This window comes from Sus scrofa, chromosome 3 (assembly GCF_000003025.6).
Source record: "Sus scrofa isolate TJ Tabasco breed Duroc chromosome 3, Sscrofa11.1, whole genome shotgun sequence".
NCBI lineage: Eukaryota > Metazoa > Chordata > Mammalia > Artiodactyla > Suidae > Sus > Sus scrofa.
Genome location: NC_010445.4, coordinates 96876162 through 96895510, shown reverse-complemented (window position 1 = coordinate 96895510; position 19349 = coordinate 96876162). Strand labels below are relative to the sequence as shown.

General features: G+C 38.8%; 1 protein-coding gene across 1 annotated transcript in view; it reads right to left on the bottom strand.

Moving 5' to 3' along the window:
• The window catches only part of THADA (THADA, armadillo repeat containing), a 324874-nt gene that overhangs the window by 301541 nt on the left and 3984 nt on the right, over positions 1–19349 (bottom strand). The window contains 11 exon segments of the mRNA XM_021088406.1: positions 274–429; positions 1905–2056; positions 3921–4618; positions 5633–5853; positions 7771–7865; positions 10778–10959; positions 14869–14917; positions 15174–15206; positions 15326–15474; positions 18404–18534; positions 19222–19316. Of these exon segments, the coding sequence (XP_020944065.1) occupies positions 274–429; positions 1905–2056; positions 3921–4618; positions 5633–5853; positions 7771–7865; positions 10778–10959; positions 14869–14917; positions 15174–15206; positions 15326–15474; positions 18404–18534; positions 19222–19316 (1961 nt within the window).

Genomic DNA, 19349 nt, shown 5'->3' with positions numbered 1-19349 from the left:
GAGGTTGCGGGTTCAATCCCTGGCCTCGCTCAGTGGGTTAAGGATCCAGCATTGCCATTAGCTGTGGTGGAAGTTGCAGACTTGGCTCAGATCTGGCGTTGCTGTGGCTCCGGTGTAGGCCGGCAACAGCTCCAATTAGACCCCTAGTCTGGGAACCTCCATGTGCCACAGGTGTGGCCCTAAAAGGACAAAAGACAAAAAAAAATAAAAAATAAAAATAACTTCCATAGCAAAGTGCACCCCTTTCCTAAACTTTCTGCTGAGAAACTCTACCTTTTTAAGAAGAGAGCAAATCTGTTGCCGTACTCCTGGAGACTGGCTGTTAAGATTGTATGTGATAAAGAACTGAATCCACTGCATTTCTTCCGCGGAAATGATTTCTGTGCTTCGATTACTTTCACAAAGCAAGCCTAATGTATCAATCCGTACCTAAAATACACCAAGCAATAAAATGTTAATTTTTCAATAAAATAGGAAAGCTTAAACCTCTTGATGTATTCAATTACTTACACAGGCTACCAAAGGAGGAAAAAAACAAACTGTAAAAATCTCAGTTTAGGAGTTCCCATTGTGGTACAGTGGTTAACGAATCCTAGGAACCATGAGGTTACGGGTTCGATCCCTGGCCTAGCTCAGTGGGTTAGGGATTTGGCGTTGCTGGCGTGAGCTGTGGTGTAGGTCGCAGATGCAGCTCGAATCCTGAGTTGCCATGGCTCTGGCATAGTTCGGTGGCTACAGCTCCAATTAGACCCCTAGCCTGGGAACCTCCATATGCTGCAGGTACAGCCCTAGAAAAGACGGAAAAAAAAAAAAAAAAAAAAAAAAAAAAAAAAAAAAATCAGTTTACCATATGTGCTTTAGAAAAGGTTCCCTAATCCCAAAGATCCAGTGATTATTTCCTATAAAATTACTCTATTGAACATGTAAATTAAGTATTTATAAAAGTGAAAAATTTTGAGTTCCTGTCATGGCTCAGTGGTAACAAATCTGACTAGTATCCATTAGGACACAGGTTTGATCCCTGACCTCACTCAATGGGTTAAAGATTCGGCATTATTGTGAGCGGTGGTGTAGGTCACAGAGTTGGCTCGGATCCCGCATTGCTGTGGCTGTGGCATAAGCCAGCAGCTATAGCTCCGATTCAACCCCTAGCCTGGGAACCTCCATGTACTGCAGGTGCAAGCCCTAAAAAAACAAAAAAGTCAAAAATCCTAAAGATTCTTAATTCACAGTAATACTCAACTTCATTCTTTTTTCTCAGTGACCACTCTGCCCCAGGACCACGACGTATCACTCTCTGATTACCATCATACACATCTAACTGGTCTCCTGGTTTCTTTTTGCTCCCACTCTGGAAACTCATCTCTGTTTCCATTCATGCCACTTTCTGACTGAAGGCAGAGCAGCCCTGGTTCCTAGTTATCAATTGGATAAAACCTAAAGTCTTCAGCCTAGCACTGGAAGTGTCCATAAAATGGACAAACTACCCAACTCCTACAAAGGGCGTCTTTCTTCACCCTCCAGCCCCTGTTTACTTGTGACCTTCTATTCTGAGTGGGCACCAGGATTTGCCCTCCTTGGATCATTTTAACACTTTTCTAATCAACCACCCCTTCAGATCAACCTCTTCATTTGAGCCTCCCAAGTCCTTATGCATAACGGTACACTTGTATCTATACTGTCCTCTAAGAGTTTCCAGTAGTCTTATGCAGGTTTTCTTATTCCCTCAACTAAACTTTAATTAGCCTGAATGTCTACTCTCTTCACTTTCTATTCATCTTTCTTATGGATGCCTTAAAACACTGCCGGGCATAACACAGCGGCCTCTCTATCGCACTGCTAAATGAACAGAAGAATCAGGGAACTACTGCATGTATGAGTTCCCAGTTATTTTGTGTACTTACTTGGCAGTGCTGATGAATTAAGCCTTGCTTTATTCTGGCACTGGACACAAGGTCCCTCCAGGCATCAGTTGCAGACTGAAGATGTCCGTGGGCTCTAGCTGTTCGTAGACACGCCATCAAAGCTCCCAGAGCCCCTCTACTAGCAAAAGACCCTAAAGATGGAAAAGATTACTCTAGTCTCAAAAGCACAGTAACAAATACTACCACTCCGCTATTTAACAACTACCATGATTCTCGTGTTTCCTATGAACATTACATTTCAAGAAATAAAAATCATATTTTAAGCTAAATTCTAACATGAGTTAGTGTTCCTACTATAAAATCATTATTTAAAAGGATTTAATAGTTTGTATGTCAATAATTTCCGTAAGCATAATCTAATTATCTTAAAGAAGTCATAATTTTTGGCTAATATTTTTACTTTTTATTTGACAGAAAATAAGCCAAGATGCCAGTCAGGAGAAAAATCAAGTGGATAATATTTAAAACCATAAAAATAATTAAAATGACTTTTGGCCAAAAAAACAGGAAAAACCATTATTTCTCTAAAAATAAATACTGAACCTCTGCCTATTTTGGAGTTACAGTTTCTTCTTAGCAAAGAAGCTAAGAGGGACTCACAAAGAAGCTGATGCTTTCAGAGGCCGTGACATCAGCCATTTTTAAGGGGACAGGGATCTCTGGCTCAAGAACATCTTGAAGTTCTGCGGGGTTTTTCGGTTTTTGTTTTGTTTTGTTTTGTTTTGTTGGTCACGCCCATGGCCTGCGGAAGTTCCTGGACCAGGGACCAAACACCAGCCACAGCAGTGACAATGTCAGATCCTTAACCCTCAGGCCACCAGACAACTTCAAGACACCTTGATTTAAAATAAAGACTGTCGGAGTTCCCGTCATGGCGCAGTGGTTAACGAATCCGACTAGGAACCATGAGGTTGCGGGTTCGGTCCCTGCCCTTGCTCAGTGGGTTAACGATCCGGCGTTGCCGTGAGTTGTGGTGTAGGTTGCAGACGAGGCTCGGATCCCGCGTAGCTGTGGCTCTGGCGTAGGCCGGTGGCTCCAGCTCCGATTCAACCCCTAGCCTGGGAACCTCCATATGCCGCGGGAGCGGCCCAAGAAATAGCAACAACAACAACAAAAAAAAAAAAAAAAAAAAAAAAAAAAAAAAAAGAAAAAAAAATAATAAAATAAAATAAAATAAAGACTGTCAAGTCTCTGAACAGATTCATAGGTACTCAACTTTAGATGGCTTACCAAAAAAGCAAGGAAGATTGGTGTTAAAAATTAAATAAATAATGGCTCACTCTGAAGTATTTAAAGTTTTTAACTTAAATTTTGGTTGGAAATATTCTTAAAATGTGATGTGGGGTACCATATTCCTGCTTTGCTAAACAGAATGTAGTAATTTTAAGATTTACATATGATTCAGTGTTATCATTTTACATATTAGTTACTAAATTATGCTTCAATGCAGTGATTCTTTCACAGTTACTGAGTTTCAATGGGATGTTTATGCCTATTCTAAATGAATACAGAGAGCCGTTTTGGGTTTTTTTTTTTTTTTTTTTTTTTTGAGGTCATGCTTCTAAATTTGTTATCCCTTTCCCAGAGACAAATACTTGCTACTGCCCATGTACCTGTCTTTAATCTTGCCTAAAACAATTTTTTAATTACTGTTTCAATCACTTGAATAAGCAAATTATACAAACTACATAAACTTTTACTCTAGTCCGACAACCAAATAACAAATAACAACTTGGCAAAATGAATTAAAACCTAGTAATAAGGAGAAATTCATAATCATAACTGGAATCAATCCTTAGGCTGTGGTAATAACTTCAGCCAAAAACCTCTATTCAGCCAGGCACAGGAACATTCGTTTCAATCTGAAATCTCTATCGGTAACAGCCTCCTTCACTATTTAGAAATGGTGAATACTTAAACTGAATGATCAACATCTGTCTAGGTACTTGAGCATCCGAACTAGAAATTATTAAAAACAAAAATTCATTTTCTTACCAGTTTTAGCATCTGCAGAAGTCTGAAGAATCTTTACCATATAGCTTAAACTTTCGGGGTTGCAATTCAATAACTTTGGCAAGTAATAATCAATCACGTAAGATTTTTGATCCAGATTTCCTTCACACAATATAAAGAGGAGAGGAGAAACCCAAGTCTCATGCCACTTGTCAATCCAAGTACTGTCGACAGTCTGGGATTTCAAACGACTCTTATGATTTTTAAACATGGTTTCCAAGAGGTCACTTGCATAAGGCACCAAGGACTGGTCCCCCATCACCTCCAAGATTTGCGATGGAATGGTTTTAGCTAATGTCAAAATATGTTCAATTCCTACGTAATCGACTAAACAACCAAGGCAAGTGTACTTTCCCTTACTATGCCATTCCAATTGCAGAAGACTCTCAGTCAGTTCAAAAATGAAACGATCGGCAGCCAAATCTGAACCTGACTCTTCTCTAGTGAGCTGGTGCATTTGGAGAATATTTCTGAATATGATTTTAGTTTGATGCCTCAAAGCATCCAATGGATGTTCCCAGTGGGTATAGACATACTCCAAAAGTCTCCTTACTATGCTTGAATTCCCATTCAGACTGTCCTTTAGGCTTAGGGAACTTGATTCAAGGGCTTGTATGGCTGAATTAGTCCAAGATGCCAAAATTCTAGAGAGAAACATTTCCAGAGTTGACTCCTTGATCCTATAGAAAAAATGTCATTGTCATTATTATTATACACTGACTAGTAAGAGGAATTTCACTTCATAATCATTTAGACTTTACAAATACAAAATATAAAGAATGATCAGAAAATTGAGTGATTATTAAATTTACAACTGAAAAATTACAAAGCCAAAACAGATCTCAAATTTATATATGAACTTTCCCATTTTATAAAAATTAATCCAAAAAAGACACAAGAAAATTTTGGAGGGGGATGGAAATATTCATTATTTTGATTGTATTGATAGTTATACAATATCCTGAGGGCCTAGGGTACACATACGTTAGAGGGAATAGGGTTTCTTTTGGGGGTAATGAAAACATTCTAAAGTTGACTATGATGGTTGCACAACTCTGTAAATACACTAAAAAAAACTGAAACGCATGCTTTAAATAGGTGTATTATATGGTATTCAAATTACATCTCAATAAAGCTGTTATAAAATAAACAATGAAGAATAATTTTTAAAATTACTTTAAAATATACACAACTTACACCAAAAAAACACAAAAGACAATCCAAAGAAGTCAGAAGACTTCATTACAGTCCTGGCTCAGGTGCTTAAAAGCCATATGCTATTAGGAAAGCATTTATTTTTCTAAGCTTCACTTTACCCATTCAACAGATGAGATTTCCTTTCCTATCTATCAGACATATGAGAATCACACTTAATTACCTTTCCTGAAGTTATTCCTAAACTTTAAAGCATTACACACAGAAATGTTTATAATTGTTTTAAAATGCTGCATTAGGGATTGTTAAAATTAACTTTACAAATGTTCACTACCGGTTAACTGGCACTATCAATTTTTTTTCTCTCTCTCCATCATCGCATCCTCTCCTGTTCTACTTTCACCTCCTACACATCTCCCTTTTCATTTAAGATTATCCTGACCACTTTTCACTGAATTACTAAGTAAGCTGGCTTAGCTGCCATCTTTTAAATGTCCAACAAGCAAAACAAAATATGAGACCATAGCATCACAACTCACTGTGAATTCAAGGTGAACAAAACATGCACAGTATCCAAGAGCAGGGCCTCCCCGCTGGTGCCCATCCTCCCGTCCTGCCAGTCCAGCATTGTAAGTGTCCCCTGACACAGGAATAAGAGAGCTGTCTGGGAGACATCAGCACCGCAAAGGCTCCTGCAGCAGTTCCAAAGCCACTCGGGGACACTGGCGCAGTCCACAGAATGGAGAAGTACACTACTGATCTGGAAAAATACAACAGAGCTGATACATATATTCCAGAGATACTTCAAAATATAAATCCAGGAGTTCCCATCCTGGCTAAGTGGTTAACAAATCCGACTAGGAACCATGAGGTTGCGGGTTCGATCCCTGGCCTTGCTCAGTGGGTTAAGGATCTGGTGTTGCCGTGAGCTGTGGTGGAGGTCACAGATGCAGGTCGGATCCCAAGTTGCTATGGCTCTGGCGTAGGCCAGCAGCTACAGCTCCAATTAGACCCCTAGCCTGGGAACCTCCATATGCCACAGGAGCAGCCCTAGAGCAGGCAAAAAGTTTAAAAAAAAAAAAAAAGTGTATATATATATATATATATATATATATATATATATGTATATATATAAAATTCTCTTTCCCCTGAAATGTCCCAGGAAAAATAACTGAACTTAAAGGACCAGCAAGTGTTAAGAAAAATCTACAAGTGTTAAAATTATTATGTCAAAAGTAAAAAAATTAAATCTAAGTATATGAACCATTTTGCTGGTTTGAAGGTACTGGTAGAACACAACACACCCCACTTTGTGGGTGGATGGGCTTACTAACTAACGCTTTTCTAGAGGTGATCTGAGAAACAAAACATTCTTTCTTTTTAGGGCCACACCCGAGGCATAAGGAAATTCCAGTGGTAGGGGTCAGATCAGAGCTGCAGCTGCCGGCCTTTACCAGCCACAGCAAGGCCAGATCCAAGCTGTGTCTGCAACCTGTGCTGCATTGTTCATGGCAATGCTGGATCCTTTAACCTGATGAGTGAGGCCAGGGGTAGAACCCACATCCTCATGGATACTAGTCGGATTCTTGCATTTTTTTTTTAAATTTTTTTAATTTTTTGGCCTTGCCTACAGCATGTGAAAGTTCCTGGGCTACAGACTGAACCTGCACCACAGCAGTGACCCAAGCCGCTGCAGGGACAATGCCAGATCATTAACTGGCTATGCCACAATGGAACTCTGCTAGTCAGATTCTTAACCCGCTGAGCCACTACAGGAACTCTGAGAAACAAAAAATTTTGATTTTATCCAATAACTGCTTTGTGTGAACTCATAAAATAGCACACATTAATTTTGCATAAAGTCATTTTGCTCAATAGTAAAGAACTAAAATAAGTCTCTAGATAACACAGTAAGGAAACAAACTGCTAGTACTAAATACACGAATTATGGCCCAAATTATCAATTCATACATTCCATATAATCAAATTCACTGAACAATTGATTCTAGCATGCTTCCTGCCTAAAGTACAATGTTGGGGAGGACCCCAATCCTCAATTGGGGTCATCGCTGCAGCAGCTTGGGTTGCTGCTGCAGCATAGGTTTGATTCCTGGCGCAGAGCGGTGGGTTAAACCGTTGCTGCGGCTGTGGTCTAAGTCACAGCTATAGCTTGGATTCAATCCCTGGCCCAGGAACTTCCCCATGCTACAGGCACAGCCACTGGAAAAAAAAAAAAAAGTTACCACTGTATCTATCCATACATTAATCTCCATATAATTTTAATATTATGAATATCTCTTAGGATACTGAGAGATGGAACTGAACAAACACACTGGAAAATACACCAAAAATGTTGATAATGATTATCCTTATAAGTTGAATTTATAGGTGACTATTACTGTCTTCTTTCCGCTTTAACTGCATTTGTGGGGTTTGGTACTTTTTGGTTTTTGGCTGTGCCCACAGCATACAAAAGTTCCTGGGCTAGGGATCGAAGCTGTGCCATAGCAGTGACCTGAGCAAGAGCAGCGACAACATTGGATCCTTAACTCACTAGGCCACCAGGGAACTCCTAAAAAAAATTTCTGAAACTGTCACTTACTATAAGAGAAAAAGGTCATCAGAAAGATTCTGAATATGAAAAAAAATTTTTTAAGTAAAAAGGAGAAGCACTTACCAGGTCAGGAATCTTTTCAGGTGGCTGAAACATGGCCTTAATGAAAAGAATAACGGCTAATCCAGAAGTACTCTGAATTGTCTGAAAGAGGTCATCTATTTGGCAAAAAAGAAGAAAGCATATATTAAATGATGATGGATACTATGGTACAGAAGAAAAAGCAGATGCTACGGAGTCAGACAATCCTGGGTGCAGTTTCTAGCCTGACCACCTCCTAGGTGAAAAGGTCTTGGTTAAGTTATTTAACTTCCCAGGGACTCAGCTTTCTCTTCTGTAAAATGGGAAAAATAGAACTCCTATCTGACACAGCTGTTGTCCTGAGTAATGAACACAAAGGCTTTTATTCCCAGCACACAAATACTCAAACAATGTGATTCCTTCCTTTCTCCTCTAACATCCACGCTCTCTTCCTCTCCATCCACCACCGCTCAGCACACCCAGCAGCCATACCACCTGTCTCTTCCCTTCACCAATGTCTCTGCATACCAACCCCCCCACACACTGCTTTTTCTTAAAGCAATATCAAGGCTAGTATAAACAGCTTACATCAGGGCTAATTACAAACTCTGCTATTGTTGGCACTATATCCAGTGTAACCAAACAATCATGGCTTACTATCCCCTTTTTGTTTTCTATTAGCCTCCGGTTTGTCAGAAAGTATACACACTAATACAGTGAATGATCAATTTGGGGTTAAGAACTATAAATACCTACTATAAACTATCTTACAAAAATCTATTCAGCCCTTTGTCCCTGTTAACAAACTGTGACTCTGATGAAGACATGCATGTGCCCAGCCAAAGGCAGGATACCTGTTTCTTCAAGTCCCTTGCAAGGTACCATATACAAGGATTCAGGCCAATGGCATGTAGGCAGCAATCTTTTGGCTATTTTTACTCTTCCAGATTAAAGGTAAAGATGCAACGGATCCTCCTCCCTGCCCTGAACACAGACGTGAGGTCTGGAGCCACAGAAGTCATATAGTAACCGTGAAACTACAAACATATGGATGAAAGCCAACATGCTGAAGATGAAAAGCAGAAAGGCTGAAATGTTGGGTCCCAGACTCCCTACAGTAGTTCTGGATCACCTGCCTCTGCACATGTTCTTATGTGGGGAGGCACATTTAATTAAGTCTCTGAAGTTCAGTTTGGCTACTTGCAGCTAAGCACTTTACTGAATCATGCAGCTTTAAAATCCTAGGGAAGTACAGTATTGATCAGGTGGCATCAACTTTTCAGAAAAGAGGCTGTCTCAAATTAAAAACATGTCTTCTCTGCATTTCATCAATTAAAGGGTTTTTTTAACTTTTTAATTTTTTTATTTTTCAATTTTATCAGAGTATAGTTGATTTATAATGTTGTGTTAGTTTCGGGTGTACAGCAAAGTGATTCAGTTACACATATGCAAACATCCATTCTTTTTCAAAAAGTCTTTTTTTTTAGATTAACAAACTCTTATCCTCTGAAAACATGTCTGTAAATTATGCCTTAATGAGAGTCATTTTATTTTCCTTTTAAAACCTATCTGAGATTCTAAGCAAAAACCAAAACGAAACAAAAACAAAAATGAACATTGCTGCATAGCAAAAATTAACACACATTGTAAATCAATTATACGTCAATAAATTTTTAAAATTAAAACACAGAAATAAGATACTATCTTTTCCCATTAGCCTAGCAAAATTAGTTGTTATTTTTTTCACAAACAAGAGCCCTGAACAGATCCCATTAATATTTTTTAATTAAGTTAATATTCATACATACACTATCATATAGAATGGGAGGTGAAGGGTGAAAAGGTAATATGATTTTTTATGTAGATACTTATATATTTAGCATCACTTTTTTTCTCAACTTATTGTAATGTAAATCACAAAAACAGAAAACCTTGCAAAACAAATGTACAGCTTAATGAATTATTGGAAGGCAAACACCCCTTACCCACCATCCAAAGTAAGAAGCAGAACTTGGCCACCCAGCCCTGAAGAGTCCTCCATGTATCCCTCCCCAGTCACCAACCCCTCCTCTCACCCCTAGTAAGCATTATCCTGACTTTCACAGCAATGACTTCCTTATTTTTTAAAAACACTTTTATTAATCAAATGTGCATCACTGGACACTATAGTTGAGTGTTCCATTTTTTTTTTTTTCATTTGATGTAGTTTTTAATCTGCAAGTGCCCCGTCCACCCTTTTCTTTTGAAGAACGCTGGCCTTTTGACTTATAGAGTTTCCCACAGTCTGGATGTTTGTTTACTCCTAGTGCAGTTTCACACGTTCTTCTGTCTTCTGTAATTCCTGCAAATTGGCAGATGACCTAGAGGTGGGATCAGCTTCAAATTCAATCCCTTCGGGAAGACTACAGGTGGTAAAAGCAAGACTCAAAAGCCAGAGGCACGAGTCTGGTCATCTGTTTCTACAATGCAAGTGGGTGTTGATGCTTGATGCCCACCTCAAGTCACTGAGGGTTACAAAATGCCTATGTTGTAATTGTATCATTTCATTTTAACTTCCTCTCATTAACTACTTGGTTTCCCGGTGGTACATTTCATATGGACAGAAGCAACATAAGCGATAGAAGGAGGAATAATGACCAGCTCCACCATGACTAGTCATTATTTGAAGGGAACATCTGCTGCCAAGGAGAAATGCATGGGTTATACTAGCCTTGCCAGGTCTTCCTTCCAAACTTGGAAATTTCTCAAGAATTTTCTTTTGCTATTTAAAGTCTGTGGCTTTTCAATACTAAGACTGTTAGGTTTTCTTCTTAGAATATAATACACATGCACACACACATTTAGAAAAGTCTTCAAGGTGATCTCTTGTTGAATTGGTATATTTGAGGGGAAAAAAAGCATTAAAAAGGTGTAATTCAGGACCTTTCTCCACTTTGAGGGGTTGGGGGAGAGGACGTTCTATATCTCAGTTAAGTATCAAACATTTCATATTACTAGTAGCAAAAACTGACACTCAAGTATAACCATCATTTATATATTTTATACTTACCATCGCTTAAAAACTTGGTAAAAATACTCAGCAATCCACACATGCTTTGCCATATAGGAGAACTCGTCAAATGAATTCTCTGGAAACCTTGAACTTTCTGTACTAACATCATTGAAACTCTAATGCCCACCAACAAGTCATTCATCAACTGCGTTTGAACAATATGATTTCCAGCCAGTTTCCTATAACAAAGAAAAGCCCTTATTATAAAAAAGTCAAATTAAAATGTCACCTTTTCTACCTCCCTCCAAAATAAACACACTCCTCAAAGGGCCAAAATCAACTTTAGATTGCAATCCATGTTTACATCTCTTTTTTCCATCCTCTTAAACATTCTAATTATGTAAGACGTTTACTGCAAACTTTCAATACTCTTAACTTACCTCAAAAATTTCCCTTTTCTCAGCTAATGACTAACTTCACGTCTTCTTTTTAGAGTGAAAATAACAAATCAAGAATAAATGACACAATTGGAGTTCCCGTTTGTGGCTCAGCGGAAACAAATCTGACTAGTATCCGTGAGGACGCAGGTTCAATCCCTGGCCTCGCTCAGTGGGTTAGGGACCCAGCATTGCCATGAGCTGTGGTGTAGGTCACAGATGCAGCTTGGATCTGGCATTGCTGTGGCTGTGGCCAGCAGCTACAGCTCCGATTAGACCTCTAGCCTGGGAACCTCCATATGCCATGAGTGTGGCCCTAAAAAGACAAAAAAAAAAAAAAAAAAAAAAAAAGGAATAAGTCACACAATTGATAAATTTGCATGCTCCCTAACCTTGTAACTTCCTTCACCTGCCTTCCAAGATGCTGGTGCACTTAGATTTTCTCCTACTTCAGTGCTGCTGCTCCTCCTCAGGCACTTCGGCTGGTTCATCCTCTTCTCCCTGACATCTTGATACTGGAGCTCATCACAACTTGGTCCTTAGTTCTTTTCTGTCCATCTAATTCATTCCCTTGATGCTGAGCTCACCTAGCTTTCAATTATAATTTATATGCTAACAATTCCCCAATTTGTATCTCCAGCCCAGACCTCTCTTTCTAATTTCAGACTTATCTGAACAGGCAACTTCCTACTCAATATCTTCACCTGGACGTCTAACAGACATCTCAAATGATGTGAACTTACCTGCAACTCCACATGTGCTCCACCGGCTAGGATCTCTATCCTACAAAAACTCTGCAGTCATCCTTGACTCCTTTCCCCACACTCCCATCCCATCTGTAAGAAAATCCTGTTGGTTCCATCTTCAAAGTATATCTAGTATCAGAGCATCTCCACTGTTCCTCCTGGCCTTAGTCCCTTTCATCTCTTTGTTGCATTACTGTTACTATAATAGGCTGGTGACTGGTCTCCCAGCTCCCATCCTTGCTCCTCTCAGTTATCATCAACACAGCCGAACACAAGAGCAATGATGATATTAAAATAAAAGTCAGGGAAAACAGTTTGGGAGGTTCCTCAAAAAGTTAAACATAGGGAGTTCCCATCATGGCTCAGTGGAAATGAATCTGACTAGCATCCACGAGGACACAGGTTCGATCCCTGGCCTCGCTCAATGGGTTAAGGTTCTGGCATTGCCATGAGCTATGGTGTAGGTCACAGGTAAGGCTCAGATCCCCCGTTGCAGTGGCTGTGGTGTAGGCCAGCAGCTACAGCTCTGATTCGACCCCTAGCCTGTGAACCTCCATGTGCCATGGGTGTGGCCCCAAAAAGACAAATAACAATAATAATAATAATAATAATAATAATATGGCACAAATGAACCTATCTACAAAAGAGAAACAGACTCACAGACACAGGAACAGACTTGTGGTTGCCAAGGGGGAAGGGGGAAGGAGTAGGATGGACTGGGAGTTTGGGGTTAGTAGATGCAAATAATTACATTTAGAATGGATAAACAATAAGGTCCTACTGTATAGCAATAGGTAACCATATCCAATCTCTTGGGAAAGACCATGATGGAAGATATCATAAGGAAAAAAATGTGTATATATATATGTATGACTGGGTCACCTTGCTGTACAGTAAAAATTGGCACAACAATGTAAATCAACTATACTTCGATTAAAAAAAATTTTTTAAGTAAATAAATAAATGACAGAGGGAGAAGAGCCTAGAAGGAGAAAGAAAAGGAACTCCTGGTAAGGCAAAAAGAGAACGAGGGTTAAAGACAGCACACAGATATTACCTCAAGTCTCTCACAGATCCTCCCTAAACCATTAGCCAAGGGATTTAAAACATAAAAAGACATAAATACACAAGGGCAACACACAGACAAGACAATACCAAAATTTTAGCAGCAGACAAACAAGTGATAACTGACTTAGCAGAATCAAGAAAGGTGAATACTAAGCCTGAAAAAAGCCCAGAGCAAACTGATTTGCAGCCCCCAAAGGCTAGGAAATTGTTGGCAAAGGGTGCTCCTTGCTGTGCAGGTAAATGCAGGGATTAAAACAAGAAGAATGGGAGTTCCCTTCGTGGCGCAGTGGAAACAAATCTGGCCAGGAACCATGAGGTTGCAGGCTCGATCCCTAGCCTCACTCAGAGGGTTAAGGATCCAGCGTTGCCGTGAGCTGTGGTGTAGGTCGCAGATGCAGCTCGGATCCCGTGTTGCTGTGGCTGTGGTGTAGGCCGGCAGCTACAGCTCCAATTCGACCCCTAGCCTGAGAACCTCCATATGCCACGGGAGCAGCCCAAGAAATAGCAAAAAGACAAAAAAAAAAAGTAACACAGGAAGTGTCTGGACATGAAGACAAAACACACAGATAAGGCAAAGTTACCATACTGCAAACAGGAAGATTAAGATAATATATGTACAATAAATGCTAAATGCCAAGGTCTCAGCTTTCTTCCCTCACTCAGTAACCAGAACATTAAACTAGTGGTTGGAAAGATTCTTATATGGCAAATCCATACCGACGCAAAAACACCTAAATATATTGACGTCAAGGATCCCCCAAAGAAAGAGCCCACCTAGTCTAGTATAGCATAAAGCCTGCACTCAACCCCATCTATACAGAGAGAGATTCAAATTAACTCTAGTTCCCCATTCTTAAATGAGTGCTCAGCCAAGGATCACCAGACTTCAAAAAGCTTCTAGCAACAAATAGAGTCACCAAAAGCAACAAGCTGGGGGTGGGGGAAGCAGCTTGGAAGAAATAGAGACTCCATGTAAAAAAAGAAAACTTAGGAGTTCCCGTCGTGGCGCAGTGGTTAACGAATCCGACTAGGAACCATGAGGTCGCGGGTTTGGTCCCTGCCCTTGCTCAGTGGGTTAAGGATCTGGCGTTGCCGTGAGCTGTGGTGTAGGTTGCAGACGTGGCTCGGATCCCGCGTTGCTGTGGCTCTGGCGTAGGCCGGTGGCTACAGCTCCGATTGGACCCCTAGCCTGGGAACCTCCATATGCTGCGGAAGCGGCCCAAGAGATAGCAACAACAAAAGACAAAAACACACCAAAAAAAAAAAAAAAAAGAAAGAAAAAGAAAACTTAAAAAAAAAAACCTATTATTAATATCCTCAGAGAGATAATAGAGTTTACTGCATCCATGAAATAAGAACAGGATGCTACAAAAAAGGAACCCTCAGGTACAAGAAAGAGCTCTTCCCTTTCTCATTTATTTTTGTAATAATTTATTTGATTTTTTTTAAATTAAACATCAAGCCTTAAAAAATAAACGTAAATAGCAGGTCTAATATTAATGGAGGGAGATGGAAAAGAGCACATTCTAGAACTTTTTATTTTTTTTATGTTTTAATTTTTTTTTGCTTTTAGGGTCATACCCATGGCATATGGAAGTTTCCAGACTAGGGGTCAAATTGGAGCTACAGCTGCCAGCCTACACCACAGCCACAGCAACTAGGGATCTGAGCCGCTTCTATGACCTACACCACAGTTCAGCACAATGCCGGATCCCCAACCCACTGAGTGAGGCCAGGGATTGAACCCGCATCCTTGTGGATACTGGTCGGATTCATTTCTGCTGCACCACGACAGGAACTCTCTAGAACCTTTTAAAATTTTCTTTTGTACAAAGACAATGTACAACTGTAAGTATGCACATACACATGCACAAGCATGGAAACATGAAACACTTACCTATTTTCTTCTGAGATTTCAATTAAACTCTTCTGCAGGAAATGAAGCACTGAAACAAAAAGAATATTACGAAAAATCAGAATTTGAAGCTGTGAACTTTAAATTTAGCACAAGAAAATATTTTAAATCGCTGCTACTTAAAATCGTATCAGAGTATAGAAGCAGAAATTTAAAGGAAGGCACATGATGTACCTTAATCATCTGCGGTACTTTACCCATTGCCAAGAAACTTAAAAGAACCAGTTCCAAAATGAGTTACACAAGCAGTCACCTCTCAGAATAAAATAAAATCACAGAGGACTTACCATTTTCAAGAATATTATTAACGCTTGTTATACCTGTAGGAGAAAGAAATGAACACCGGTAAGAAGTTTCAGGATCAAAATTAACATCATTTAAAATAACAATGTAACAACAGGTGTTAGCCATAAAAAGTATTAGAAAAGAGCTGGCTTACCTAAGTCAAAGTTCTCCAAACAGGAAGATATATTATCAATAACTTTCCTGTAAGAGTATAGATCAGTAGTATTCAATTCTTCCTGAAGACGAGAAGTAAAACTTTGTGTAGCCTCAGTTAGAAAAAATTCAGGTAGTCCATTTAGGGAGCTAGAAAAAGAAGCAAACATTAAAATTCTGACAACTTTACAGTACATACAGGGACATGGAGGAAAAGGGGGAATATTATAAATGAAGAAATATTGAACTATACCTTCAAAATATAGTCAGAAAATTATAACTTCGCAGCATCATCATTGAAACGCCCTGGTCTATCCTCTCTCAACTGGTCTCCTTGCTTCCCTCCCGTTTTGCAGATTACCCACCACAGAGCAGCCGGAGTGGTATTCCTAAAGAGTCATATTATTCCTCTGCCTAAAACCCTCCTACAAAGTCCCCCTCAACCAAAGTAGTAGCCAAAGTGCTGACAATGACTTACGAGACCTTACACAATCTGGCCCCACCATTATCCCTCTGGCTCATCCCTCTTGTTCACTTAGCTCTAGCCACAGGGCTTTCCTCTGCTCCAACAACGTGCCAACATCTTTGTACTTATGGCCTCCACCTGGAACTCTCTTCCCTCAAATACACCCACAATCATTTCCTCACCCCCTTCAGGTCCCTCAAATACACCCACAATCATTTCCTCACCCCCTTCAGGTCAATCTCATCACCCCATCAATGACACTAAGCAAAGATGTCTGAAGTGACTACTATAGTTTAAACTATAACCCTCACCCCAACCTCAGTGCTCCCTTCCCACTCCTCTGCTTTGTTCTTTTCCACGGCACTCACGCCCTCTAATTCCTATATATTTTGCTTGTTTGATTTATCTTCTATCTTTCTTTTAGAAGTAACTTCCATCCTGGACTGTCGTATTCACTGAATCTTCAATGCCTAGAAGAATACCTGACACATTATAGATAATAAAAGTTTACTAAATGGACAGAATTAAATGTAATGCCAATTTTACCTCAGTTAACCTAAATCAAAACCAGTGGGCATTTTTTAAAAATGTGACTTAACAGGTCTAAAGCTTTTCTGGAAGAGGGAAAAAAAAAAAAAAAAACCTTAAAAATAGGAATAGTCTGAAAAACAAGAGTCACTGGAGGGAAGACTGGTTCTAGTATATAATTAAATCATATTATCACACTATAATAGACCCAAGTCTAAAATCAAATCTAATACCTCTTTCAGGGCACAAGGGGTTAAAAACCCTGTGTTGCATTGGCTTGGGTCACTCTTGTGGTGTGGGTTCAATCTCTGGCCAAGGAACTTCCTCATGCCATGGGCATGGCCAAAAATAAAATAAAACCTATGTTTATATAAGAACATAGAACATAATTAGATGGCATTTCAACTATGTGGGAAAAAATGGACTATTCAACAGCTTGAGGGTAAGTGGCTCCCCAAACAGAAGAGAAAACTGAGTTGGATCTCTACCTCACACTACACTCAAAACTTAATTCCAGATAAGATTTAAAAGTTAACAAATGGAAAAAGTATTTAAAAAAAGACAAGCAATTTTCTATAATTTTGTATCAGGGAAAGCATATTTAAGCTGAAACACAGAAATCTATATAAAGGAAAATATTAGGCTTGATTACCAAAAAAAGATTTAAAAAAAATTTTATAAAGCAAACACCATGAAGAAATTTAAAGACAAATAACAAAATTAAGGAATATATTTGGCACATAATCTGTATAGAGCGCTTATAAATAAAGACATTTTATAGTTGGCTGCCTTCCTGCAGGTATTCCCCATACCATTTTTTGCTGGCAAAGCCCACCTCCTCCTAAAGAGGCTAAAGGTATAAGACCGTACGTTGCTGCGGCTACAGCTCCGATTAGACCCCTAGCCTGGGAACCTCCATATGCTGTGGGAGCGGCCCAAGAAAATGGCATAAATAAATAAATAAATAAAGTAGCATGGTCTTGCCAATGGCTGGGGGAGGAAGAAATAGGGAGCTGTTGTTTAATGTGCTTAGAGTTTTAGTTTTGTAAGATGAAGAAGTTCTAGAGATCTACAGCATAACAATGTAAATACACTTAACACTACTGAACTGTACACTCCAAAATGGATTAGATGGTAAATTTTGTATTATGTGGTTTTTTTTTTTTTAACCAAATTTTTAAAAAAAGCTCTATACTGACATGAAAATATGTCTATGATACCCTTTAGTGAAAACAACCTACAGAGAAATATATGGAATATAACTTCATTTGTGTAAAAAAATAAAATTAAAATATAACACACACACTAAACGCAAAGAAACTAGAAAAAGACACCAAAATGTTAAGTGACAACATTTACTAAGAAAACATAGGCTAGGAGGTTTCATTGCAGCTCGGTGGGTTAAGGACTCAACAGTGTCTCTCTGAGGATGCAGGTTCCATCCCTGGCCTCACTTAGTGGGTTAGGGATCTGGCACCGCCACAAGCTGTGACACAAGTTGTAGATGGGCTTGGATCAAGTATTGCTGTGGCTGTGGCGCCAAGGCGGCAGCTCTGATTGGACCCCGGGCCTGGGAATTTCCATATGCCACAGGTACAGTGGTAAAAAGGAAAAAAAGAAAGAAAAAATAGGCCAGAAATAGTGAAATGGAAGGGTCACTTTTTTGTTTTATATACGTCTTTATTGCTTGAAGTTTTTACTCTAAGCATATATTCCTATATTACCTGTGTAATTAAAAATATGTTTAAACTAAGAACAGATTGGACGAACAGAGGAAAAAAACAGCAGGAAGACAGATTTACACTTAACAAATAATTACATGCATGTAAATGGACTAAGCCAGGAGCCTGCAAACTATGGCCCACAGCCTACATTTTTAAGGCCTGTGACCTAGGAAGCCTTTTTACACTTTTTAAGAATTACAAGAAAGTAATAGGTAAATAAACAAAACAAAGACAAAACTGTATGAATGAAATCATTAACTGATATATTTTAGTTCGGTTTTACATACCATAGACAAAATCTAAATATTAGTTTCTTTTGATCAAACTGAACCTATAACACCTAACTTCTTTTTTTCCTTACCTTGCCAAGACTTTCTTCAAGGGATTCTTTAGATTCAAAGAAAGATAAATGCCTGCTAAAATATCCAAACAGCTTTGAATGGTGGGATCACACATGCCATTTGTATTCGCCTTCTCCAGTAAGGGTACAATCTATAATCCAAAAAAATCAAAGCCATAGTAATTTTTTTCTATCAAGCACAGCAAAGTAACATGGATTCAAATACACTTTTAAGTCTCAATTATAATATGAAATATTTTCCACACTACACTGTTAAGAGAAACACTTATTTCAGTACTTACTAACCTTTTTTTAAACCATGCCCCCAACCATCACTTTATGCTCCAGACCCACCTTCTTTGAGAATTACAGACTTGTTAATGGCTTACAGGCATTCTGGAGCACTAGTGAAAACCAACAATACATTCAATTGCTTTCCCAAAAAAATATGCAAGTTCAAGTGATAAATCTAAATATTTAAATACTGCTAAGGACAGTCTTTACATTTGAAGTTAACTTTTTAATGTTCCTGCTCAAAAGTTTTGAAGATTCAGATTAATAGAAATAATTTTTTTTAATTTATCTCCACAGAAGACATATGCACAATTATCTCATTATCTTATTTATTTACAGCACCAATGCTGGTGGAAGCCTGAAAATGGTTTCCATTGTTTTGTGAATAAAAAGATATCAAACAGTGAACAGAAAAGGACAAAGCAAAACCCTATTCTTTAATGATAAGATATTAAATAATTGGGAGCCAAAAATTATCACCTAATTTTAAAAGTCCATAATAGCATAATCTTCAAGACACATCCATGAATATCAAATCAGCTTACCTGTTTAACATAATGTATCTGCGACACTCCATCAGTGAGTTGTACACAACGTAACAGCAAAGAAGCTAGAGTTTTCCCTTCCACATCAGCCAAAGCTACATAACATACACACAAAAAAGTCCTTCAGT